Source organism: Salvelinus namaycush, chromosome 9 (genome assembly GCF_016432855.1).
Source record: "Salvelinus namaycush isolate Seneca chromosome 9, SaNama_1.0, whole genome shotgun sequence".
Taxonomy (NCBI): domain Eukaryota; kingdom Metazoa; phylum Chordata; class Actinopteri; order Salmoniformes; family Salmonidae; genus Salvelinus; species Salvelinus namaycush.
Window position 1 is genome coordinate 36,272,883 of NC_052315.1, and position 27,579 is coordinate 36,300,461.

At 44.2% G+C, this 27,579-nt stretch overlaps 1 protein-coding gene across 3 annotated transcripts in view; it reads right to left on the minus strand.

Annotated features, from left to right (window-relative positions):
- The window catches only part of trim44 (tripartite motif containing 44), a 65,314-nt gene that overhangs the window by 21,080 nt on the left and 16,655 nt on the right, over window positions 1–27,579 (minus strand). For 2 of the 3 annotated variants that reach the window (XM_039001381.1, XM_039001382.1), the window contains exons 4-5: window positions 10,205–10,489; window positions 5,077–5,102 (exon numbers count right to left, since the gene is read on the minus strand). In XM_039001381.1, the coding sequence (XP_038857309.1) occupies window positions 5,077–5,102; window positions 10,205–10,489 (311 nt within the window). The remainder of the gene's footprint in view (window positions 1–5,076; window positions 5,103–10,204; window positions 10,490–27,579) is intronic. The other variant, XM_039001383.1, reaches the window with a different exon arrangement.

Genomic DNA, 27,579 nt, shown 5'->3' on the forward strand with positions numbered 1-27,579 from the left:
AGGGAGACACATTGGCTCTGTGAAATGAACCGTTTATGCCCCATCCCCTGCTGTCCCAGGATGCTTTGAGGAGATGTGTGTGGAGACGCTAAGCACCTCACCTGTTCCTCCATCGATCAGAACAAACTAACACACACCCATGCGCACACACAAACTATTGATCAGTGGCCCTACCATCTCCCAAACCAACACCACTCTCTGATCAGGGAAGAGTTATTTCAAGGGGGCTCAGGGAGGATGATGAGAAACCATTAACCAAATCAATGTTTGTGCGTGGTGTATTATGTGAGAGATGTGCAAGGGGGGCAATGGCACCTCTTGGTAGGATATAAATTGATTCAATAAAAGACAATCTCATAATACATCATTAGCACACACAAACAGGCAAACCATGACCAAGTTCACAAAGAGGCTTCAATTGTGCGATTAGAGCCAGATGATAAGTATAGTCATGACCTGTGTCTATGTAGAGCTCCTCACTAACACTGGGGAGAGGGGACTAGGGAGAGAGGCTCATCACTAACACTGGGGAGAGGGGACTAGGGAGAGAGGCTCATCACTAACACTGGGGAGAGGGGACTAGGGAGAGAGGCTCCTCACTAACACTGGGGAGAGGGGACTAGGGAGAGAGGCTCATCACTAACACTGGGGAGAGGGGACTAGGAAGAGAGGCTCATCACTAACACTGAGGAGAGGGGACTAGGGAGAGAGGCTCCTCACTAACACTGGGGAGAGGGGACTAGGGAGAGAGGATCATCACTAACACTGGGGAGAGGTGGCTAGGTAGAGGCTCCTCACTAACACTGGGGAGAGGGGGCTAGGGAGAGAGGCTCATCACTAACACTGGGGAGAGGGGACTAGGGAGAGAGGATCATCACTAACACTGGGGAGAGGTGGCTAGGTAGAGGCTCCTCACTAACACTGGGGAGAGGGGACTAGGGAGAGAGGCTCCTCGGAGGATGTGTTGGTACCATTCTTTATTCATGGCTGTGTTCTTAGGCAAAACTGTGAGTGAGCCCACTCCCTTGGCTGAGAAGCAACCCCAGACATGAATGGTCTCAGGATGTTTTACTGTTGGCATGACACAGGACTGATGGTAGCACTCACCTTGTCTTCTCTGGACAAGGTTTTTTACGGATGCCCCAAAAAATCGGAAAGGGGATTCATCAGAGAAAATGACTTCACCCCAGTCCTCAGCAGTCCAATCCCTGTACCTTTTGCAGAATATCAGTCAGTCCCTGATGTTTTTCCTGGAGAGAAGTGGCTTCTTTGCTGCCCTTCTTGACACCAGGCCATCCTCCAAAAGTCTTCGCCTCACTGTGCGTGCAGATGCACTCACACCTGCCTGCTGCCATTCCTGAGCAAGCTCTGTACTGGTGATGCCCCGATCCCGCAGCTGAATCAACTTTAGGAGACGGTCCTGGCGCTTGCTGGACTTTCTTGGGCGCCCTGAAGCTTTCTTCACAACAATTGAACTGCTCCCCTTGAAGTTCTTGATGATCCGATAAATGGTAGATTTAGGTGCAATCTTACTGGCAGCAATATCCTTGCCTGTGAAGCCCTTTTTGTGCAAAGCAATGATGACGGCACATGTTTCCTTGCAGGTAACCATGGTTGACAGAGAACAATGAACAATGATTCCAAGCACCACCAACCTTTTGTAGCTTCCAGTCTGTTATTCGAACTCAATCAGCATGACAGTGTGATCTCCAACCTTGTCCTCGTCAACACTTACACCTGTGTTATCGAGAGAATCACTGACATGAAGTCAGCTGGTCCTTTTGTGGCAGGCTGAAATGCAGTGGAAATGTTTTTTGGGGGATTCAGTTCATTTGCATGGCAAAGAGGGACTTTGCAATTAATTGCAATTCATCTGATCACTCTTCATAACATTCTGGAGTATATGCAAATTGCCATCATACAAACTGAGGCAGCAGACTTTGTGAAAATTAATATTTGTGCCATTCTCAAAACTTTTGGCCACGACTGTACATGCTGAGAGATGTTGAAGGGAAAATAGGCTTTTGGTGATTTGGGAAGAGGGGGGACCATATCAGGAAAACAGCTTGGGGATAGGTATTACTACAATTTCTTTCTCTCTAATCCTGCCTTTCCTCCACTCTTTCCCTTGTCCATTCCTTCAATTCATTTTTTCCTCTCCACCACCTCTCTTTCTCCATCTCCCCACGCTTGTAAGCTATAACACTACAGAAATTAAAAAGACATGTATTCCCTCCACTTTCCCAGTCACATTCCTCCCTCTCTCCTTCCTTTAGTCCCCGTTCTTCTTGCATTAGGACTTCATTATGTTTTATACGTGTTGGTATCTGATGCCTTTATCCAGGCAGGGAGCTGGGCTAAATTCTGCACCCACGGCATTTTATGAAGATGGAAAAGAGTAGTGTGTGTGCATACATGTATGAGTGTGTGCATACTTTTGTGTACACTATCGTTCAAACTATTAGAACACCTACTCATTCAAGGGTTTTTCTTTATTTGTACTATTTTCTACATTGTAGCATAATAGTGAAGACATCAAAACCACGAAATAGCACATATGGAATGATGTAGTAACCAAAAAAAGTGTTAAACAAATCAAAATATATTTTATATTTGAGGTTCTTCAAATAGCCACCCTTTGCATTGATGCCAGCTTTCCACTCGCTTGGCATTCTCTCAACCAGCTTCACCTGGAATGCTTTTCCAATAGTCTTGAAGGAGTTCCCACATATACTGAGCACTTGTTGGATGCTTTCCTTCAATCTGCAGTCGGACTCATCCCAAACTATCTAAATTTGGTTGAGATCGGGGGATTGTGGAGGCCAGGTCATCTGATGCAGCACTCCATCACTCTCCTTCTTGGTAAAATAGCCCTTACACATCCTGGAGGTGTGTTGGGTCATTGTCCCGTTGAAAAACATAGTCTCACTAAGCGCAAACCAGATGGGATGGCGTATCGCTGCAGAATCCTGTGGTTTAACACTTTTTTGGTTACTACATGATTCCATATGTTTCATTCCATAATTTTGATATCTTCACTATTCTTCTACGATGTAGAAAACAGTAAAAATAAAGAAAAATCCGTGAATGAGTAGGTGTTCTAAAACTTTTGACTGGTAGAGAGAGTGTGTGTGTGTGTGTGTGTGTGTGTGTGTGTGTGTGTGTGTGTGTGTGTGTGTGTGTGTGTGTGTGTGTGTGTGTGTGTGTGTGTGTGTGTGAGTGTGTGTGAGAGAGAGAGATAGATATCTATTTATCTATGTGGGTTAACCTTGACCAAGGGCATTGTAGAAGCGTTATCCAACAGTGGGGTCCCAACTCTCAGCCATCTGGTCTGGATAGAGTAGTGGATTGTGCTTGGGTCTCAGCATTACCATTGGCAGGCCCTTCAGTTATAGCCCCTGAGCTGGCAGTTATACTGGGCCTCTCCATGGCTGGGTCAGGGCCATTAAAAACAAAACACTAGAATCTGCAAATATCTACAAACACTGTACATTTCTCCAAAACAAATACTCCAACTTCTCTATGTACTTGCTCCATATTCTGCAGGTGTGTGACAAAACAAGGCAATGCTGATTGATGTGTTTATTCAATTTCCCTGCCGTAGCTGCTATTTGGTTATTTGTGTTATCACTTATCTGTTCTGAAAATCCAACAACATTCCAAAGATAAAACACAGAGCTGTCTGTCTTTCTCTAAAGCTTTTAGCTCAAAGCTTGTTGATGGTGTCTGTCTTAGAAGACACTGTCTTCTTTAACCTTTATTCAACCACAAAGTCCCTTTCAGATAAAGCATTTATTTCCCACCGGATATACTGAGGCTGACATTTCAGAAAGGCAGACATAGAGGCACTGCCTGTGTCTCAGACCTTTACTGAGCGAGCGAGTGTGTGCGTGTGCGTATGTGTGAGAGAGAGGTGGGGAGGCAGCCTGACATCAAGGCCAGGAGAGACACACACACCAAAGGGACAGGACACAGCAGGGGGTGATGGGAAGGCAGCTGCTCCGAGCGAGCAGCTCCTCTGAGATCCATGTCAGTGTCAGGGAATCAATACGTGTGTGACTGGGTAAAGGCTATCTGTTACACCTACTGTCTCCCACACTAGCCTACACACCTTTACAAGTCAGACAGTCGGAGAGAGACAGGTGGACAGATGGACGAGAGGATGAACAGACAGACTTACAGATAGACAGAGATACAGGCAAGTAGGCAGGCAGACAGACAAGACACACACACCCCCTACATGACTACCTACCAGACCAGCTTACTACAACACAGACCATGCTGCCTAAGCATGGTCGATCCACCTGAAGGCTTGAGTTGACCCTAATAATCAGACTACAGCTTGACCACACACTAACGGCCAGTGTGTCTCTCCAGCATACAGCCCGGCTCGGCCCAGTGTCCAATGAAGCGGACAGGGGCAGGTCATTCTGTGTTGCCGTGTGATTAAAGAGGGCAAGTCGTCACCTTTCCAAGCATTTAATTCCAGCGGGGACAGAGATTAGAGCAGCTAATTGCCTGGCTGGGCCACGGACGTGACACACATACAGTACTAAAGGGGAGGAGGAGAGAAGGAGGGGGGGGACACTGTGCAAAGGCTGGAGAGAGAAGTGTGTGTGTGTGTTTTTAGTTTCACTATCCTTGTGGGGACCAGAAGTCCTCACAACGATTGTGAAACAAGGAAAGTGGGGACATTTTGGCTATTGCCTTTTTCCTTGTGGGGACCGGCGAAATGTCCTCACTTTCACAGTAAAGGCAACGTCCATTAGGTTTAGGTTTGCAATTTGGGTTAGAATTAGGAGTTAAGTTTAGGAAAAATAGGATTTTGAATGGGAATCAATTGTTTGGTCCCCACAAGGATAGTAAAACAAATGTGTGTGTGTGTGTGTGTGTGTGTGTGTGTGTGCATGTGTGAGTTTACTGTACGTGTGAGTGTGAGCATGGATGTGTGTCGCATACTGATCCCCTCTCCCTGTAAGCCCATTGTAAAACCACCTGAGTGTGGGGATTTAAAAGGGTATTTTTCTCCCAGCTCTGCCAGATGCTATAAAAGAGGTTGTTATGAATCAGTCTTACCTTGGCCTGGCCTCAATGTCACGCTGCTGAAAAAGACAAGAGAAACAGCAGTTTAAATACAGGAGACTATAACACAGCGCTGTGGTTGACACTGACACAATCACACATCTACACAGATTGCAAGACATCACACAGCTGACATCACATATCAGAAGCTATTCAAAGACATCAGTGTGTTACATGAGAGGAGAATAAATGAGCCCAGTGGTGGATCAGTTCTCTGACAGTAGACACTGTTCACACTTTAATTAGCAGCCACAAGCAACCACCTCAGTCACCATGCAGCCGCCAGCTATAGAGGAGAACCGCAGAGACTAACAAGACAGTACTATACTGTAGCTTCCCCTGGAGGGCCCTGCTAACTCCATCTCTCGGCTCCTTTTCATTAAAACAAATGAAATCAAATGTTATGTCACATGCGCCGAATACAACAGGTGTAGACCTTACAGTGAAATGCTTACTTACAATCCCTTAACCAACAATGTTTTAAGAAAATACCTAAAAAAATAAAAAATAATTAAAGAGCAGCAGTAAAATAACAACAGCGAGGATATATACAGGGGGTACAGGTAGAGTCAATGTGCGGGGGCACCGGTTAGTCGAGGTAATTGAGGTAATATGTAATGTAGGTAGAGTGACTATGCATAGATAATAACAGAGTGTAGCAGCAGCGTAGAAGAGGGAGGGGCAATGCAAATAATCTGGATAGACATTTGATTAGATGTTCAGGAGTCTTATGGCTTCGGGGAAGAAGCTGTATAGAAGCCTCTTGGACCTAGACTTGGAGCTCCGGTACCGCTTGCCGTGTGGTAGCAGAGAGAACAGTCTATGTCTATGACTAGAGTGGCTGGAGTCTTTGACAATTTTTAGGGCCTTTCTCTGACACCGCCTGATAAAGAGGTCCTGGATGGCAGGAAGCTTGGCCCCAGTGATGTACTGGGCCGTACGCACTACCCTCTGTAGTGCCTTACGGTCGGATGCCGAGCAGTTGCCATACCAGGCAGTGATGCAACCCATCAGGATGCTCTCGATAGTGCAGCTGTAAAACCTTTTGAGGATCTGAGGACCCATGCCAAATCTTTTCAGTCTCTTGAGGGGGAATAGGTTTTGTCATGCGCTCTTCATGACTGTCTTGGTGTGCTTGGACCATGTTAGTTTGTTGGTGATGTGGACGCCAAGGAACTTGAAGCTCTCAACCTGCTCCACTACAGCCCCGTCGATGAGAATGGGGTCATGCTCGGTCCTCCTTTTCCTGTAGTCCACAATCAAGACACAATGAACAGAACTACCCTCCTTCTTCCCACTTAGTTAAAAGTGGACTAGTTGATATTCAAATCTAATTTGAATAGGTGCAGAATTAAAATCAATTGTAAAAATAAGAACATATTGTGAGGCTGGGTGGGCCAGATGGGTGGGGTCTAGTTTACTATAGTAACCCAGGTCTGATTGAGACTGGTGAAATGTCAAATGAGTGATATCTACAGTGATGGCAGTAATTATTCTCTCTATGGCTACGTTTAGACTGGCAGCCAAATTCCTGTGCTTCTACATCTGCATTGCCTTGGGGTTTTAGGCTGTGTTTCTATATAAGCACTTTGTGACCTCTGCTGATGTAAAAAGGGCTTTCCAAATACATTTGATTGAAATCTGATCTTTTTCACTTTTGACAATGTGAAAAGATGTGAAAAGATCTGACATGATTGATCTGGTTTAAGAGCAGGTCAGGTTGAGGCCTAGGTCAACACGATCAGCAAACTGGGGATCTAATGACAAGCTAATGGCTGATTGGACCCTGTCTGAGGCCAGGAGGCCTTACATATGATTGTACCCACTGCCTCTACTCTATTGCCAAACACTCACTTGCTCACACACAGGCATGCATGTACAAATGAGGAAACTACTGTAACTTGCTCACACAAACAGCCACACTCATTCTAGTATGCACACTAACACAGATTCATATGGGTGCAAACACATCTCAAAAAATTCAATGGAACGTGTTAGTCTGTATATTGGTGCACTGCGGCATGTGAGAGGGTCAGTGTGCATGATTGTCTATCTGTATGGGTATCATTCCAGTCTGTGCACTCTGCTGTGTGTGTATTTATGCTCTGCAGTGTATATTTGTCTGTATGCTTAGCTGTGTGTGTTCTGCAGTGTGTGTGTGCATTCTCTGACTATGTGTGTGGTTGTGTGCATGTGCTATGTGAGACTGTGTGTGTGTTCTGTCAGACAGGCTGAGGGATGATTTCCTCCGGGGTGACAGATCAGTGCTCAGTAATCATGGTGGGTGGTGATTGGAGGGTAAACACAGCGGGCGTACGTCTGTAGAGCTACTTGCCTACCTACCTACCGCCCGCCCGCCCCGCTCTCTATTGATTTAATGACAGATCTGTAGATTACACTGCAAAACAGGAGCCCATTCATTCTGTAATAAATGTACACAGCAACTGCCATAACAGCTGGCCCATTCTTTATCAGCTTTACCTCTATTTAGGCTAACTGCTTAGCAAGCATTAACACATGCACACAAACGCACAAGCATCATTCTCCATTTAAGCACTGGACTTCTCAAACTAGTATGTATCTTATAGGATAAATTATGGGATTATGTTAATATTTTTGCCTAAAGTTGCAAAACTATCAGATAATGGCAATCTATGGTAACTTTGGTAATTTACACTTGAATAACTTTTCAAAAATTCATTCATGTATAGTATTCATTTTTTCTATATCTGTGTCCATATTTCCCATGAGTTTCTGGTGGATAGACCATATGGTTCAGGAGAAAATAGCCTAATTAATGGGAAAAAAGCATCTAATCAACAATGGCATTATTTTCAATTAACTCCAACTATTGACTTTTTTCACAACTGCCACCAGTTTGACGCCAAAACATTTACAACAAAGACATATTGACATAGTACAATTCATGCTGAAGCCCTCTTATTAAACACCAGTGGAATTCACTAAGTTGATGGTATTTATTTAGGATAATGTTTCACAGCTTTGTCATTCTATTTTTTGTTTAAAAATCATGTGATAAGGCCAAACAGAGGGCCAGAGAAAATGACAGACACCTGTGATAATCCGAAGTACCCAAAAGGGAAACTAGATGTCTTGTGATAGATTACCTAAAATCCTTCGAACATTTCCAGTAATATTCACTACCTTTGCAACCCTATGTTTGCCTGATCTAAAGCAAGGGGACTCATCTCAATTATGAGAAGTATGCTTTAGAGAGGGGTTTGAGGAAGGATAATGATCGGGATGATATTATTCCATCCTAAATTATTTCCATAGTCTTATTTTTTCAGATGTGGTTGCTGGACTGTTGGTATTCATACAGTGCGTTTCGGTTGCTTTACTCTCTCAGATCTGCAGTTGGCATCTTTTCCATCTTGTAAGTAGATAGTGGGGCCACTACATCAGAGAATACAGACGGCTAGAACTGAAACGCGCTCGAGAATGTGATTAGATTGTGTGTATAAATTGGTATTAGGGTCTTCTCTCTAACTCGTTCCCTATCTTGTATCTCTTGCACACACACACACATATGTTTCTATTTGTACCTCATCATACACACACATATATCCCTAAGGCATCTCAAACACTGTCTCTCTCTCTCTATAGACATCTCTAAGTCACAGCGGGCATTACTCAAAGCAGAAATTACTTACAGGAGAAAACAAACAGGGCAACCATCACCATTCAATTAGGCCCTTAATGAACTCGGCCCACCACGAGCCGATCATTTCACCCAGGAAAGCAATCTGCAGGCTGGCCACAGCCATTACTACATCCCTCCGTCTCTCCCTGACTGCCAGCCACCCTGCCTGGCTCCTGCCTGAGAGGCTCCACCAGGGAAGAGAACAGTCCAGTCTCCAACAGTTAAACTATAGCAGTTGAGTAATGGGCCAGGAGGATCTTTTAATTTACCCCTGTAGAAATAAGAGCCTATGAGGGAGGAGGAGTGTGTGGAGAGGGGAATGGGGAGGGGGTGTGTGCATGTGAGTTAGTGAGAATACATATGTGTCAGTGTGTGTAAATGTGTACGTATGTAAATGTCAATGTGTCACTGTATGAGTGTGCGAGTAATGGTGTGGGCGTATGAGAAAGTAACCTTGGCAGGGATTGGTATGTAGAAGAGGAGGTACAGTATTTCCAGCTGGCGTCTCTCTCTCTCTCTGTGTGTGTGTACCTAACAAGCAGCCAGAGAACATACATAGTTACACTTAAGCCGCCAGCTATGCAGTGCTAAACATGTTTACATCTAAGAACCCACCCTAGTTTTACACAAGCAGCTTCCCAAATAAAGAACCTGGTCTCAGGGCATTTTGTATTATTCTGTGGGTAATCCATTTAGTATATGTTACGTTTCATATAGTTTGTATTAACTTGTGGATAACCATCACCCATTTCATATGATATGTTATGAATTACAATTCGTATTATATATTACGAATTTGCAAATTATATAATATGTTACGAATTTTCAAAACGTATGATATGTTGCATAATCGAGCTAGGTGGCCAACTTTAGCTAGCTGGCTAACGTTAGCTAGGTTAGGGGTTAGGGTTAGCTAAGATGCTAATTAGTTGCTAAAAAGTTGCTAAAAAGTAGTAAGTAGTTGAAAAGTTGCTGATTAGCTAAAATGCTAAAGTTGTCCGTGATGAGATTTGAAATCGAAACCTTCGGGTTGCTAAACATTCGCGTTATACGCCTGCCCATCCACCAAGAACAACCACCCCTACTTTCATTTTTGCCTTAAGTAACCATCTGTCTTATGTAACCATACCAAACATAACATATCATACTAATTTGAGTGACCCGGGTTTACATTACTATGTTAGCCTGGTCTCAGACTAAACATGAGTAAAAAAAGTAGTCTAAAATGATTTTATCCCTTTGTACTTCATACCAATCAACATGCAGATGCCTGCTGTGCCTTTTCAGATATCCTAGTATGATGGTGGGTTAGGATGAAATTACCCCTAGACATTTATATAGGTCAGTTATAAGGTCGGTGCTGCGTTACCCACCCAATGATGCACTGATCCAAGATCAGTGCCTACAGTGGTAACATCTACCCTGACAATGGTGGTGTATAAGGGAGAGGTGCCTCACCGCTGGTCTGGGGCATGGTCCTCCCTGGGCTAGGGCAGCTACTCCGGCTCCAGGCTGTGCCTCGGCCTGGTCCAGCTGGCACAGCTGCTGCGTGATGCAGGCCATCTCCTCCTGGAGCCGCTCGGTGTGGACGGTGATCTCAGCGATCTTCTCGGCGGCGGCGGCGGTCAGGAAGGCTTCCTTCAGGTCCACTAGGTGGAGGGTCCTCTTCTCCTCCAGACGAACTAGCCGGTGGAGCTCATCAAACTGACTGTTGACATACGCCTCCAACTGCTCTGTAGACATCTAGGGAGGAGAGGAGAGCAAGAGAGAGATGGAAGGATGTGAAAGAAGGTGAAGAGATGTGAGGAAGAATAGTAGGATGAAATGGTGCAACAGTCGCATTGACGGTCTACAGACAGTCGGCCTGAGTCAGTGTTTCCCCTATATCAATTTCGCAAAAAAAAGATATATTTTTTTTTATATAATATTTTTTGGTAAATCGGGATTGAAAAAGAATTCTGTGTAAATTTAAACAACTAAAACACTCTTTTGTGATGTGGTTCACAGCAGCACTAACGGGTGTGTTGACATGACAACTGCGTTGGAGTTTTGAATGACCCTTGCCTCCTTTTGTTCCATTCTGGCTGAAGACCTAGCTAGCTAGTAACTAGCTAACAACAGACACAGACGAAAAGGGAAAACACAAGTATCTTTGCCATAGATGAATATGGTAAACTTTTAATTATATTTACTGACTCCCTACAGTCAAATGTTCCCAACAGAAGAGTAGCTCTCTAGCTATTTAAACCACACCCCTCTGCAAACACTCCTTCTTTGATGTTGGTTACGGTACTTATTTAAATTAGGTAAGAAAATGTCATGTTACCGTTGGTGTATTAAAATGATGATGTCACCCTATACGTTTAATAATCCTGCCACCTGAATCCAAGTGTTTGATACAGGGGAGACTAGTAACTTTATGATCAAACTTTTTCAATGTAAAAGCAACATACATTTTTCATAGGAAATTATCTTTAAAATAGTCAAATGTCTCTGCGGCCAAGAGGAGAGCCACTACAATTTTAGGTCGAAGACTGCATCATTGACTAAGCCCACCACCACACCCACCACCTAAGCCCCATTTTGATCCAGAAAACCCCCTGAAGTGGCAAGTTTAAACGTATATTTGTAGAATATTTTGGGGGGTTTCAATTAGGTAAATGCAGATGGGCAGCCTATTTACTGAATGATGCAAAGCTGCATTAGTTGGGCTACAGGTTATAATGCTTTTAAAGGGAAAATTATATTTTGGATGGTGTCAGCATAATTTAATTTAAATAGATTTTGGTGTAGAATGTCCTTTTAAAAAGTCACCAGAAGTGACCTCAGTCGTTGTACAACTTGATTGGTGTTCACCTGTTGTAAATTCAATTGATTGGACATGTTTTGGAAAAGCACACACCTGTCTATATAAATGTCCCACAGTTGACAATGAATGTCAGATTAAAAACCAAGCCATGAGATCGAAAGAAGGCACAGATCTGGGGAAGGGTACCAAAAAATTTCTGCAGCATTGAAGGTCCCAAAGAACACACTGGCCTCCATCATTCTTAAATGGAAAGAGTTTGGAACCACCAAGACTCTTCCTAGAGCTGGCCGCCAGCCAAACTGCACAATCGGGGGAGAAGGGCCTTGGTCAAGGAATGGACAGATAACCTGATGGTCACTATGACAGAGCTCCAGAGTTCCTCTGTGGAGATAGGAGAACCTTCCAGAAGGACAACCATCTCTGCAGTACTCCACCAATTAGGCCTTTATGGTGGAGTGGCAAGACAAAATCCACTCCTCAGTAGAAGGCACATCACAGCCCACTTGGAGTTTGCCAAAAGGCACCTAAAGGACTCTCAGACCACGAGAAACAAGATTCTCTGGTCTGATGAAACCAAGATTGAAATATTTGGCCAGAATGCCAAGCGTCACGTCTGGGGGAAACCTGGCGCTAACCCTACAGTGAAGCGCGATGGTGGGAGCAGTATAATGCTGCGGGCAGGGACTGGGAGACTAGTCAGGATCGAGGGAAAGATGAACAGAGCTAAGTAGAGAGAAATCCTTGATGAAAATCTGCTCCAGAGCACTCAGGAACTTAGAGTGGGGCGAAGGTTCACCTTCCAACAGGGCAACGACCTTAAGCACACAGCCAAGATAACGCAGGAGTGGCTTCAGGACAAGTCTCAAAGTACTTGAGTGGCCCAGCCAGAGCCCAGAATTGAACCAGATCGAACATCTCCGGAGAGACCTGAAAATAGCTGTGCAGCGACACTCCCCATCCAAAATGAAAGTATCTGCAGAGAAGAATGGGAGAAACTCCCCAAATACAGGCGTGTCAAGCTTGTAGCGTCATACCCAATAAGAATGGGCTACAATAGCCGGACCCCTTCTACTGCCGGTACGGGGCACGGAACCCCGCCGATCCTTCATGACAGGACTACGACGTAATCTACTCGAGGGAGTACTCAACTATCCCCTACATCATGACGTCCCCTGAATGCCCATCTGCTAGCCTCCGCCCGCTAGCTGTCTAGAGAATATTGGACTGTTAGCTGTATAGATCCATCGGACAATTTCTTGGGCCACTATACCTATTTTGCCAATTGGACTTGGACCCCTCTGCTACTCGGAACCCTACTAATCCATCACGACTGGTCTATCGACGTCACCACACACGGAGGCTAAAACAGACTTTCCCTCCGTCGAGACGTCCCTCTAAGGCCCTTCTGCTAGCTTGCTAGCCCCGGCCTGCTAGCTGTCTGAATCGCCGTGTCTCCAGCCAGCCCAACCACTCACTGGACCCCTATGATCACCAGGCTACGCATGCCTCTCCCTAATATCAATATGCCTTGTCCATTACAGTCCTGGTTAGTGATTGTCTTATTTCACTGTAGAGCCTCTAGCCCTGCTCAATATACCTTAACAAACTAGTTTCTTCACCCACATATGCGGTGACATCACCTGGTTTAAAAGTCTCTAGAGACGATATCTCTCTCATCATTACTCAATGCCTAGGTTTACCTCCAATGTACTCACATCCTACCATACGTCTGTCTGTACATTATGCCTTGAATCTATTCTATCGCACCCAGAAACCTGCTCCTTTTACTCTCTGTTCCGAACGCACTAGGCGACCAGTTCTGATAGCCTTTAGCCGTACCCTTATCCCACTCCCCCTCTGGTGATGTAGAGGTTAATCCAGGCCCTGCAGTGCCTAGCTCCACTCCCATTCCCCAGGTGCTCTCATTTGTTGACTTCTGTAACCTTAAAAGCATTGGTTTCATGCATGTTAACATTAGAAGCCTCCTCCCTAAGTTTGTTTTATTCACTGCTTTAGCACACTCCGCCAACCCGGATGTCCTAGCCGTGTCTGAATCCTGGCTTAGGAAGGCCACCAAAAATCCTGAAATTTCCATCCCTAACTATAACATGTTTCGACAAGATAGAACTGCCAAAGGGGGCGGTGTTGCAATCTACTGCAGAGATAGTCTGCAGAGTTCTGTCTTACTATCCAGGTCTGTATCCAAACAATTCGAGCTTCTACTTTTTAAAAATTCACCTTTCCAGAAACAAGTCTCTCACCGTTGCCGCTTGCTATAGACCACCCTCTGCCCCCAGCTGTGCCCTGGACACCATATGTGAATTGATTGCCCCCCATCTATCTTCAGAGGACATGCTGAACACCCCGGCCATCCAACACTCTAAGCTTGATGCCCTCAATCTCACAAAAATGATCAATGAACCCACCAGGTACAACCCCAAATCCGTAAACACGGGCACCCTCATAGATATCATCCTAACCAACTTGCCCTCCAAATACACCTCTGCTGAATTTCAATAAGCATTTTTCTACGGCTGGCCATGCTCTCCACCTGGCTACCCCTACCCCGATCAACAGTGCTCCACAGCAACTCGCCCAAGCCTCCCCCATTTCTCCTTCACCCAAATAGCTGATGTTCTGAAAGAGCTGCAAAATCTGGACCCCTACAAATCAGACGGGCAAGACAATCTGGACCCTCTTTTTCTAAAATGATCTGCCGAAATTGTTGCAACCCCTATTACTAGCCTGCCGCGGTCATCCCCCTCTTCAAAAGGGGAGACACTCTAGACCCAAACTGCTACAGACCTATATCTATCCTACCCTGCCTTTCTAAGGTCTTCGAAAGCCAAGTTAACAAAACAGATAACCGACCATTTCGAATCCCCCCGTACCTTCTCCGCTTTCCAATCTGGTTTCAGAGCTGGTCATGGGTGCACCTCAGCCATGCTCAAGGTCCTAAACGATATCATAACCACCATCGATAAGAGACATTACTGTGCAGCTGTATCTATCGACCTGGCCAAGGCTCTTGACTGTCAATCACCACATTCTTATCGGCAGACTCAACAGCCTTGGTTTCTCAAATGATTGCCTTGCCTGGTTCACCAACTATTTCTCAGATAGAGTTCAGTGTGTCAAATCGGAGTGCCTGTTGTCCGGACCTCTGGCAGTCTCTATGGGGGTGCCACAGGGTTCAATTCTCAGGCCGACTCTTCTCTGTATGAAACAAAAATGATGATGTCGCTCTTGCTGCTGGTGATTCTCTGATCCACCTCTACGCAGACGCCACCATTCTGTATACCTCTGGCCCTTCTTTGGACACTGTGTTAACTAACCTCCAGACGAGCTTCAATGCCATATAACTCTCCTTCCGTGGCCTCCAACTGCTCTTAAATACAAGTAAAACTAAATGCATGCTCTTCAACCGATCGCTGCCCGCACCTGCCCGCCAGTCCAGCATCACTACTCTGGATGGTTCTGACTTAGAATATGTGGACAACTACAAATACCTAGGTGTCTGGTTAGACTGTAAACTCTCCTTCCAGACTCACATTAAGCATCTCCAATCCAAAGTTAAATCTAGAATTGGCTTCCTATTTCGCAACAAAGCATCCTTCACTCATGCTGCCAAACATACCCTCGTAAAACTGACCATCCCACCGATCCTCGACTTCGGCAAAGTAATTTACAAAATAGCCTCCAACACTCTACTCAACAAATTGGATGCAGTCTATCACAGTGCCATCCGTTTTATCACCAAAGCCCCAGATACTACCCACCACTGCGACCTGTACGCTCTCGTTGGCTGGCCATCGCTTCATAGTCGTCACCAAACCCACTGGCTCCAGGTCATCTACAAGTCTCTGCTAGGTAAAGCCCCGCCTTATCTCAGCTCACTGGTCACCATAGCAGCACCCACCCGTAGCACGCGCTCCAGCAGGTATATCTCACTGGTCACCCCCAAAACCAATTCTTCCTTTGGCCGCCTTTCCTTCCAGTTCTCTGCTGCCAATGACTGGAACGAACTTCAAAATCCCTGAAGCTGGAGACTCATATCTCCCTCACTAGCTTTAAGCACCAGCTGTCAGAGCAGCTCACAGATCACTGCACCTGTACATAGCCCATCTGTAAATAGCCCATCCAACCATCTCATCCCCATACTGTATTTATTTATTTATTTATCTTGCTCTGTTGCACCCCAGTATCTCTACTTGCACATTTATCTTCTGCACATCTACCATTCCAGTGTTTAATTGCTATGTTGTAATTACTTCGCCACCATGGCCTATTTATTGCCTTACCTCCCATTTCCTACCTCATTTGCACATGCTGTATATAGACTTTTTCTACTGTATGTTTGTTTATTCCATGTGTAACTCTGTTGTATGTGTCAAACTGCTTTGCTTTATCCTGGCCAGGTCGCAGTTGCAAATGAGAACTTGTTCTCGACTAGCCTCTCTAGTTAAATAAAGGTGAATTAAAAATGAATAAAATAAAAAAAGAATCAAGGCTGTAATCGCTGCCAAAGGTGCTTCAACAAAGTACTGAGTTAAGGGTCAGATTTTTTAAATATACAGTTGAAGTAGGACGTTTACATACACTTAGGTTGGAGTCATTAAAACTCATTTTTCAACCACTCCACAAATTTCTTGTTAACAAATTAGTTTTGGCAACTCGGTTAGGATATCTACTTTGTGCATGACACAAGTAATTTTTCCAACAATTGTTTACAGACAGATTATTTCACTTACAATTCACTGTATCACAAGTCCAGTGGGTCAGAAGTTTACATACGCTAAGTTGACTGTGCCTTTAATAAACAGCTTGGAAAATTCCAGAAAATTATGTCATGGCTTTAGAAGCTTCTGATAGGCTAATTGACATCATTTGAGTGAATTGGAGGTATACTTGTGGACGTATTTCAAGGCCTACCTTCAAACTCAGTGACTCTTTGCTTGACATCATGGGAAAATCAAAAGCAATCAATCAGTCAAAAAATTGTAGACCTCCACAAGTCTGGTTCATCCTTGGGAGCAATTTCCAAACGCCTGAAGGTATCACGTTCATCTGTACAAACAATAGTAAGTATAAACACCATCATACCGCTCAGGAAGGAGAGGCGTTCCGTCTCCTGGAGATGAACGTACATTGGTGCGAAAAGTGCAAATCAATCCCAGAACAACAGCAAAGGACCTTGTGAAGATTCTGGAGGAAACAGGTACAAACGTATCTATATCCACAGTAAAATGAGTCCTATATCAACAAAACCTGAAAGGCCGCTCAGCAAGGAAGAAGCCACTGCTCCAAAACCACCATAAAAAAAGCCAGACTACGGTTTGCAACTGCACATGGGGACAAAGATCGTACTTTTTGAAGGAATGTCCTCTGGTCTGATGAAACAAAAATAGAACTGTTTGGCCAAAATGGCCATCGTTATGTTTGGAGGAAAAAGGGGGAGGCCTGCAAGCCGAAGAACACCATCCCAACTGTGAAGCTCGGGGGTGGCAGCATCATGTTGTGGGGGTGCTTTGCTGCAGGAGGGACTGGTGCACTTCACAAAAAAGATGGTATTATGAGGAAGGGAAATTATGTGGATATATTGAAGCAACATCTCAAGACATCAGTCAGGAAGATAAAGCTTGGTCGCAAATGGGTCTTCCAAATGGACAATGACCCCAAGCATACTTCCAAAGTTGTGGCAAAATGCCTTAAGGACAACAAAGTCCCATAGAAAATTTGTGGGCAGAACTGAAAAAAAGATGTGCGAGCAAGGAGGCCTACAAACCTGACACAGTTACACCAGCTCTGGCAGGAGGAATGGGCCAAAATTCACCCAACTTACTGTGGGAAGCTTGTGGAAGGCTACCCGAAACATTTGAACCAAGTTAAACAATTTAAAGCCAATGCTACCAAAAACTAATTGAGTGTATGTAAACTTCTGACCCACTGGGAATGTGATAAAAGAAATAAAAGCTGAAATAAATCATTCTCTCTACTATTATTCTGACATTTCACATTCTTAAAATAAAGTGATGATCCTAACTGACCTAAGACAGGGAATTTTTACTAGGATTAAATGTCAGGAATTGTGAAAAACTGAGTTTAAATGTATTTGGCTACGGTGTATGTAAACTTCCGACTAACAGATTAGATAGACATTTTCTGTCGATTAAAACAACATCAAATTTATCATAAATACAGTGTAGACATTGTTAATGTTGTAAATGACTAGTGTAGTTGGAAATGACTTTTTTTTTAATGGAATATCTACGTAGGCATACAGAGGCCCATTATCAGGAACCATCACTCCTGTCTTCCAATGGCACATTGTGTTAGCTAATCCAAGTTGATCATTTTAAAAGGATAATTGATCATTAGAAAACCCTTTTGCAATTATGTTAGCACAGCTGAAAACTGTTGTTCTGATTAAAGAAGCAATAAAACAGGCCTTCTTTAGACTACCTGAGTATCTGGAGCATCAGCATTTGTGGGTTCGATTAAAGGCTCAAAATGGCCAGAAACAAAGCACTTTTTTCTGAAACTCGTCAGTCTATTCTTCTTCTGAGAAATTAAGGCTGTTCCATGCGAGAAATTGCCAAGAAACTGAAGCTCTCGTACAATGCTGTGTACTTGTTCCTTCACAGATCAGCACAAACTGGCTCTAACCAGAATAGAACGAGGAGTGGGAGGCCCCGGTGCACAACTGAGCAAGAGGACAAGTACATTTGAGTGTCTAGTTTGAGAAACGGATGCCTCACAAGTCCTCAAGCTTCATTAAATAGTACCCGCAAAACACCAGTCTCAAAGTCAACAGTGGAGAGGCGACTCTGGGATGCTGGCCTTCTCGGCAGAGTTCCTCTGTCCAGTGTCTGTGTTATTTTGCCCATCTTAATCTTTTATTTATATTGGCCAGTCAGAGATATGGCTTTTCTTTGCAACTCTGCGTAGAAGACCAACTTCCCGGAGTCGCCTCTTCACTGTTGAGACTGGTGTTTTGCGGGTACTATTAAATGAAGCTGCCATTTTAGAATAAGGCTGCAATGTAACAAAATGTGGAAAAAGTCATGGTGTCTGAATACTTTCCGAATGCACTGTAAACATAAAACTGTGAACAGTGACCGAGACTGGGAGAGCGAGTGCATAAATGTAGAAGTAAAAAAGACATGAGGAGACTGTAAAAGAATAGAGGATGATGAGGTAAAAGACTAGCACCAGACGGTAACAGAGAGGGAGAGGTATAGCGAGAGATCGACACACAAATAAAAAAATAAATCAAGACCATGAAAGAGAGTGAAAAAAAGAAAGAGTGAAAGAAGGATGGGGCGAGTAACTGCCAGGCCTCAACCTCCGCTTGTTTTTTTAACAGTCTCTCTCTCTATTTCTTTCTTTCTCTCTGTCTCTCTCTGAGTGGTGCATCTCCTCCCCAGGCTCTCCTCCACGGTGCCAGTCTGTAGATAGAGACCTCAGAGCCCATCTGCACCGCCGCTATGCCATCTGTTTGGCTTTCAGGGCAATTGAACTCCTAACTGAGATTGCATTTTAATCAATTTCCCAGCTCCCCAGGCTTCTGGGCTCTCTTTAGCAACGACTCATTAGAATACGACACCTTCACTAGCAGGCCCCTCGCTGGGACGCCTCCGCCTTCAACGCAACACGCCAACATAGACAGTGATGCATTGAGGAGCTCCAGCCAGCCCCCTGTCAAGGTCTCCTGGCACCCCCTATGCCCCTGAATGCCCTCATGTCACCTTACCTGCCCTCAACATCTCTCACATTGCCTCCTATCTTTACCTCATTCCTCCCCCTAACTACTCCAGTGGAGCAGTTTCACAGAAGTTAGCATAGCTGAGGCCATTGGATGAGGCCATTGGAGACCAAAGTCTTGTCAGTAACTGCCATTTCTGCACAAGCAATCAGATTCTCCAAATTAGTAGGCATGGAGTCAGTGTACCGAATCTAAAAGTTGTTTTTTCAGTCCCAGCTATCCCATTAGCTTTAACACAGATCAATCTGAGAAATAAGATCATCCATTGAAGAATTAAAAGGGAAGGACATTTCAGTCAGCATAGCTTGCAGCAAGGTTCTTAGGTCATGTCCCTAATGCAAAAACATGTCATCAAACTGGCACAGTTGACACATTCTCTCACCACCTCTCCCATCCTCCAGGCCCTCGATTGAGCCCCCTGCCCTTTCCTGCTGGGTCCCCACGACCCCTGCACCAGATGGGGGACATGCTCCTAGCACTGCCCCCCTGTTTGTGGAGCATGGCCCTCTGCCCTTGGACCTCTCTCCCTGGGATGGAGCTGAGCATCTGCCCTGATAGTGAGAGGGGAGGCAGCCATCCGTGCTAATCTTCATTTACACTGGAGCAGACCGAGGCCTCCAACTGGAGACACCAGAGAGAGCGGGTACAGGACTTAATGAAGAGAAAGAGCGAGAGAAACAAAGAGAGAGAGAAAAAGAGAGGCAAAGTGAGAGAGAGGCAAGGAGAGAGAGGACACACTGGCAAGGTCATGGGCATTGGGCCACTGTGCCTCCGAGGCTACACAAAGACAGGGAACGACTGCTAGCTATCAAAATGTTACAGAGGAGAGTTGTGGGTTTGACTAAATATAGTAAACTTCTTAACATTGACCATGAGAGAGAGAAATAGTGCTGTGCACATGACTTCAGAAGTCTAGACACTCCAGTGAAATTAACATCAGACAGTGGCTCCTTTGGGATTAAAGATTCAGAAGGTGCTACCAATTAGTACTGATAGAGAATGCTAACATTGAGCCAACACTCTTGGGACCAGCAAAACATCACATACTCATAGCTGACAGCTAAAGCCTGTATGTGTTTACAATTGTATTTAACCATCACTTGAACTCATAGTCATGCATACATTAGAAATCAAATCAAAGTTTATTTGTGACGTGTACCGAATACAACAGGTGTAGACCTTACAGTGAAATGTTACTTACAGGCTCCAACCAATAGTGCAAAAAAGGTATTAGGTGAACAATAGGTAGGTAAAGAAATAAAACAACAGTAAAAAGACAGGGTATATACAGTAGCGAGGCTATAAAAGTAGCGAGGCTACCTGACTGGTTAGTCAGGCTGATTGAGGTAGTATGTACATGTAGATATGGTTAAAGTGACTATGCATATATGATGAACAGAGAGTAGCAGTAGCGTAAAAAGAGGGGTTGGCGGGTGGTGGGTGGCGGGAAACAATGCAGATAGCCCGGTTAGCCAATGTGCGGGAGCACTGGTTGGTCGGCCCAATTGAGGTAGTATGTACATGAATGTATAGTTAAAGTGACTATGCATATATGATAAACAGAGAGTAGCAGCAGCGTAAAAATAGGGGTTGAGGGGGGGGGGGGGGGGGGGGCACACAATGCAAATAGTCTTAGTAGCCATTTGATTACCTATTCAGGAGTATTATGGCTTGGGGGTAAAAACTGTTGGAAAGCCTTTTTGTCCTAGACTTGGCACTCCGGTACCGCTTGTCATGCGGTAGTAGAGAGAACAGTCTATGACTGGGGTGGCTGGGGTCTTTGACAATTTTTAGGGCCTTCCTCTGACACCGCCTGGTGTAGAGGTCCTGGATGGCAGGCAGCTTAGCCCCAGTGATGTACTGGGACGTACACACTACCCTCTGTAGTGCCTTGCGGTTGGAGGCCGAGCAATTGCCGTACCAGACAGTGATGCAACCAGTCAGGATGCGCTCGATGTTGCAGCTGTAGAACCTTTTGAGGATCTCAGGACCCATGCCAAATCTTTTTAGTTTCCTGAGGGGGAATAGGCTTTGTCGTGCCCTCTTCACAACTGTCTTGGTGTGTTTGGACCATTCTAGTTTGTTGTTGATGTGGACACCACGGAATTTGAAGCTCTCAACCTGCTTCACTACAGCCCCATCGATGAGAATGGGGGCGTGCTCGGTACTCCTTTTCCTGTAGTCCACAATCATCTCCTTAGTCTTGGTTACGTTGAAATATTTAGCATCAGCGTTTCCCCTATATTCATTCCTCCCCGCTGCAACAAATATGTGACTCGTTTCAGAAAACTAGGCGTATGTCGCACATCACTACTTCACAGCAGAGCCATTTGAATGTAAACAAAAAAATCTATCAAAATGCGTTTCTTGGCAGAAATGTCTTCTGGAACATGTGAACTTTCATGTGCTGTAATAATAAACTTGTATTCCATTTATAAATACAAATGAAATGGTTAAATTACGAGCCTAGTTGGTTTAGCCACGGACAAAGGCAGGAACCTTACCACTAGCCATGATTGGCTGAGATAATGGATGGGCTGGACATGCCTGGAGATGAGTTTGGATTGGTCTGCCATGTAGCATGCGTCTGTCTGTGAAGTGAGCTGTTCAGTATGTGCTGATAGAAAGGACTAACATGCCATTTTTGAAAAGTGTATAACGTTAACCATCGAGAATTACAAAAGTTTTGCTACTTTTCCTCATCAACATTGATGCCCTGAATTTAGCAGGCACTATCGACAGATCAGTTGGAAAAAAGTGATTGGCTACTTTCTGCACACGCCACAGTCAGTGGGAACTAGAGTGACTTGACACAACCTTGCCCAACAAGATGTAGCTACAAACAAAACGGAGTTAAATGGTTCCAGTCTGCCGTGAAGCGTTCATCCATGTATACAGGTAAGAGTCTAGCCACATATTCAGATACACGCTTCTAATTTTATCAGAAAGTCGTTGATCTATGTAGTAAAATTATTCGAATCAGAAATCCATGTGCATTGCTAGATAGTCTAATGTTAGATAGCTAACATTGAACCTAGTTTGTTAGCTTTAGCATCCTGCAGATTTGTACTACAGCTATGACAATGTTTGTATTGGTAGTAGTATGAGTTCGGATTATGCTGGTTCATTGTTTAGCTAGCTAGCTACATGTCTAAACAAAAAGACCCCACTTCGGACATATTATTACATGATTCATCAACTTAGCCAGGTGTATCTGGGGGTGATTACGGCCATCTATTGTACTTCATGTACATGTCTGGACAATAGTGACCCATCCACCTAGCTAAACATGTTGGGTGGTGGTTATAGAATTTCCTTCATATGGCCCATCAATTTTGACAAGTGTGTTGGGTAAGTGTCATCTAATAATTATAAAATATTTCTAAAATATTTTTATCTGGACACTGTTTTTGAAATTGCTACTATGCAAGTCACCATTTCAGTGAACCATTTCTACCTTCCGTATCCTTTGCATGTGACAAATAAACAGATTTTATTGTATATATTGTGCGTTTACCACATGGCCTCACATGTGAATCCTTAATGAGATGGGTGGGGCTAAGGCTTAAGAGGGTATGAAACATGCTGAAAGGGTGTAGACAAAGAAGAACTCTCTAGTAGGTGTAGCAAATAATTCAAGGGCCATTTTCTCAAAAGTGGGGTTACAAGTTTATCAACTTTCAAAGCAGAAATACTTCCCATTGTTCCTCAACTGCAGTGTATGATATACCATTTACTAGCTCGGAGTCATTACTTTTATCCATTGTAAAAAATACTATTTCAAATTTTGCTACATAAGACCAAATCGAGGAGGTTGGTCACATATGCATTTTTTTTTAAAGGGATAGTTATTGGCTCAATGACTGGAAGCCTATGGGAACTGCTAGCATGTAATTGCGCTAACACTAGTAGCAATGCACCCAGGTGCTAACAACTTTAAAAAGTTAAAAGCACCACATTAAACGTAGGAGCACCAGAAAATAAGATTTTCTAAATTGACTGAGATACAGCCTATCAATATGAATTCTACTCACTGGGCACAGACGTCAATTCAAGCTCTATTCTGCGTTGGTTCAACATAATTTCATTGAAATTACATGGAAACAACATTGATTCAACCAGTGTGTGCCCAGTGGGTAGTTTATTTTGAAGCACATGTTGTGCCCTAGAAACTAATATGTAACACTGTAAAGACATGAGTTTATTATAAAGGCTGAATTGTTTATACAAATACCTGTAATTGAAAATACAAAGTCATTTGTGAAATATTAGGTTCCTACATGGTGTAAAAACACTATTTTCCTATTAAGATGCATTATTTTGAAAATTGTACACGTCCCTTTAAAAACATATTGTGATGATGACATTCAAGAGATCTGTCATTCATTCATCGCTATGTCTATGACCATTGATCTCCTGAAGAAGCTATCCCTTTTACTTTCTTTCTGTGCTCCAAATGTTTGGCTATACTGGTAAAGCTACCAGGTTATTAGCTAGCTAGCCAATGAGGTAACATGACTGAACAGAGTGTAAACAAATGGTTAGACGATGCGGTCCCTGAGATCCGCTATAGGAAGAAAAAAAATGTTGCGCCGGTAATAATGGGTCAGATCTTTAGACCTGGTTGGGTTAGAAGCAACACTGAGCAAATCAGAAATGAAACATTAAGGCCTGTACACTTGTTATAAAACTTTCTGTGCAGATCATCTCTCCCTATATACTGTAGGTCCGGTTGGTGCTTATCCCCAGTCCAAGGCTCTGCGTACTATTTTTACAAGGCCTAAAAAGCATTAATGGAACATTAGGACTAAATGGCTTTGAACAGTCTATCCCTCCCTCTGGCAACAATGGCCCCGCTCTAAACACTTTTCCAGAGAGATCCAAAGCCCCATTCTTCTCTCTCTCTAACTCTCGCTCTCTGTTATCGGCATTTCTCTGCAAGCAATCACATTCTCCAAATTACCCACTAACTCAACAAAGGAGAAGTACTTTAAAAAAATATATACTTTCTCCCTTTTTCCCCTCTAAAATAATGTACAAATGGGGAAAGCAAGAGAGGGAGAGTGAGAGAGGCCCTGTGACATCGGCTGTGAAAGAACGTCAGCTACAGTGAGCTCCTGTTTAATGATACATACGGTAATTACATTTAAATGCTGTGAAAAGAGAGAAAGAAGGATAAATGGAGGTAGAGGTAGATAGAGAGGGAAATAGGGAGAGAGAAATAGCCCAACACCATATTTTTTTTTTAATGCATTTCTGTCTGTTCCTGGCCTCCCCGTGACAGCTTTAATGTGTCTACTGCTGTTGTAGATTTTCTGAAGCAGGGTAAAGAGATGGAGACAGATGGTATATATACTGTATGTATTACTAGGCGCTCCTGAAATGGAGTGATTCCTCACAAAACCCAGATTTTTTTCTTTTTAATGATTTGGGGGTTTTTCACAATGTAATCCATCGAATAGTCCTTTGAAGGAAAGATTGTTGACATATTTGACATTTGTATCTAAAAGCAAAATTGAGAAATAATTGATCAAAGTTGGCATTTTTATGACATTTTGGCCACATCCAGGCCTTTAAATCAAATCAAATTGTATTAGTCAGACGCACCGAATACAACAGGTGTAGGTAGACCTTACAGTGAAATGCTTACTTACGAGCCCCTAACCGACAATGCAGTTTAAAAAAATACGGATAAGAATAAGAGATAAAAGTAATAAGTAATTAAAGAGCACCAGTAAAAAAAATAACAACATATACAGGGGGGTGCTGGTACAGAGTCAATGTGCGGGGGCATCGGTTAGTTGAGGTAGTATGTACATCTAGGTAGATTTAATTAAAGTGACTATGCATAGATGACAACAGAGAGTGGCAGTGGTGTGGAGAGGGGAGGGGGGGGGCAATGCGAATAGTCTGGCCATTTAACTAGATGTTCAGGAGTCTTATGGCTTGGGGGTAGAAGCCTCTTGGACCTAGACTTGGCGCTCCGGTACCGCTTACCTTGTGGTAGCAGGGAGAACAGTTTATACTAGGGTGGCTGAACTAGGGTGGCTGGAGTCTTTGACTATTTCTAGGGCCTTCCTCTGACACCGCCTGGTATAGAGGTCCTGGATGGCATGAAGGCCATACCCAGGCCTTCTTTAAGAGTTTATCATATTTAATCTATAGATGCTACAAAGCATAAACTGGTGTCATATGAAGATTTAGCGCCTGCTATGCAATGAGTATTTTTATTAAAATATAATAATTGTTACATTAATTAATGACCATGGAAAAATAAGCAAATTTTTCAATAAAATACACTCCATGTGCCTCCCGGGTGGCGCAGTGGTCTAGGGCACTGCATCGCAGTGCTAACTGCGCCACCAGAGTCTCTGGGTTCGCGCCCAGGCTCTGTCGCAGCCGGCCGCGACCGGGAGGTCCGTGGGGCGACGCACAATTGGGCTAGCGTCGTCCGGGTTAGGGTGGGTTTGGCCGGTAGGGATATCCTTGTCTCATCGCGCTCCAGCGACTCCTGTGGCGGGCCGGGCGCAGTGCGTGCTAACCGAGGGGGCCAGGTGCACGGTGTTTCCTCCGACACATTGGTGCGGCTGGCTTCCGGGTTGGAGGCGCGCTGTGTTAAAGAAGCAGTGCGGCTTGGTTGGGTTGTGCTTCGGAGGACGCATGGCTTTCGACCTTCGTCTCTCCCGAGCCCGTACGGGAGTTGTAGCGATGAGACAAGATAGTAATTACTAGCGATTGGATACCACGAAAATTGGGGAGAAAAGGGGATAAAAAAAAATAAAAAATAAAAAAAATAAATAAATAAAAAAATACACTCCATGTGCAAATCAAAGTTCCAAAGTGGGATCTCAGCTAGTTTTAAAGAGCGAATGCCCCTAAAAAGCAAGTAATCCCTTTGAAAATGGCCTATGTGGCATCGATATGGGTCAGTAACATTTATTCTAGTGTCGAAATGTTGGTCTCATCTAAAACGTAGTTTGGAACTTCCGCGCGTCACAACAAGTAAATGAAGGTTGCGTTTGGATGAACAATTATGACAAGAAATCATGCCCCGTTATGCCAAGCTCCATATGCAAATCACCCCTCTGCCCTTCCCTTATGATTAGGGCTCCGTTGTTTCATCTCCCCCAACGCGCTCAAAGGATCACTGCCATTAGAGACTGAAAACACCAATACGTATTGACCATGCCTCTATGGTGTGCATGCCCAGCCGAAGGACCCTAGTATGCAGAATAGGTGCTTGGAGTTTGTCGGCCCCCGTCTGCACCAGTAGTGCTAGCTTGGTGTGCAACGACCCGTGGTGGTTAATTATAACCAAAGATACTGGAATATAATGCACTCTGGTATAATTGTGGACTACATGAAAGGCGGGCCGAACAGGCCCCCCATTAACATTGACGGGCTGAAGTGGAGCGGGTCGAGAGTTTCAAGTTCCTTGGTGTCCACATCACCAACTAACTATCATGGTCCAAACACACCAAGACAGTCGTGAAAAGGGCACGACAACACCTTTTCCCCCTCAGGAGACTGAAAAGATTTGGCATGGGTCCCCAGATCTTCAAAAAGTTCTACAGCTGCACCAGAGAGCATCCTGACCAGTTGCATCACCACCTGGTATGGCAACTGCTCGGTATCTGACCGTAAGGAACTACAGATGGTAGTGCGCATGGCCCAGTACATCACTGGGGCCAATCTTCCTGCCATCCAGGACCTATATAATAGGAGGTGTCAGAGGAAACACCATACAATTGTCAGAGACTCCAGTCACCCAAGTCATAGACTGTTTTCTCTGCTACAGCACGGCAAGCGGTGCCGGAGCGCCAAGTCTAAAACCAAAAGGCTCCTTAACAGCTTTTACCCCCAAGCCATAAGACTGCTGAACAATTAATCAAATGACCACCGGACAATTTACATTTGTGGCCCGATTCAGGAAACTAGGCAAGTCATGACTTCACAGGAGAGCTGTGTGAAAGTAAAACATTTTTTTATATCAAAATGCGTTTTTGGCAGAAATGCCTTCTCGGCCATGTGAACTTTCATGTGCCTTAATATCAAACTTATATGCCATCTGTAAATATGAATAAAAGAGAAATTACAAGCATAGTTGATTTAGCCACAGAAAAAGAAGGCAACCTTCCCGATAGCCATGATTGGCTGAGATAATGAGTGGGCTGGACATGCCGAGAGATGAGTTTGGATTGGTGTGCCATATAGCACTCGTCTGTCTATTGGAGCTGGTCAGTATGTCTAGGTAATCGT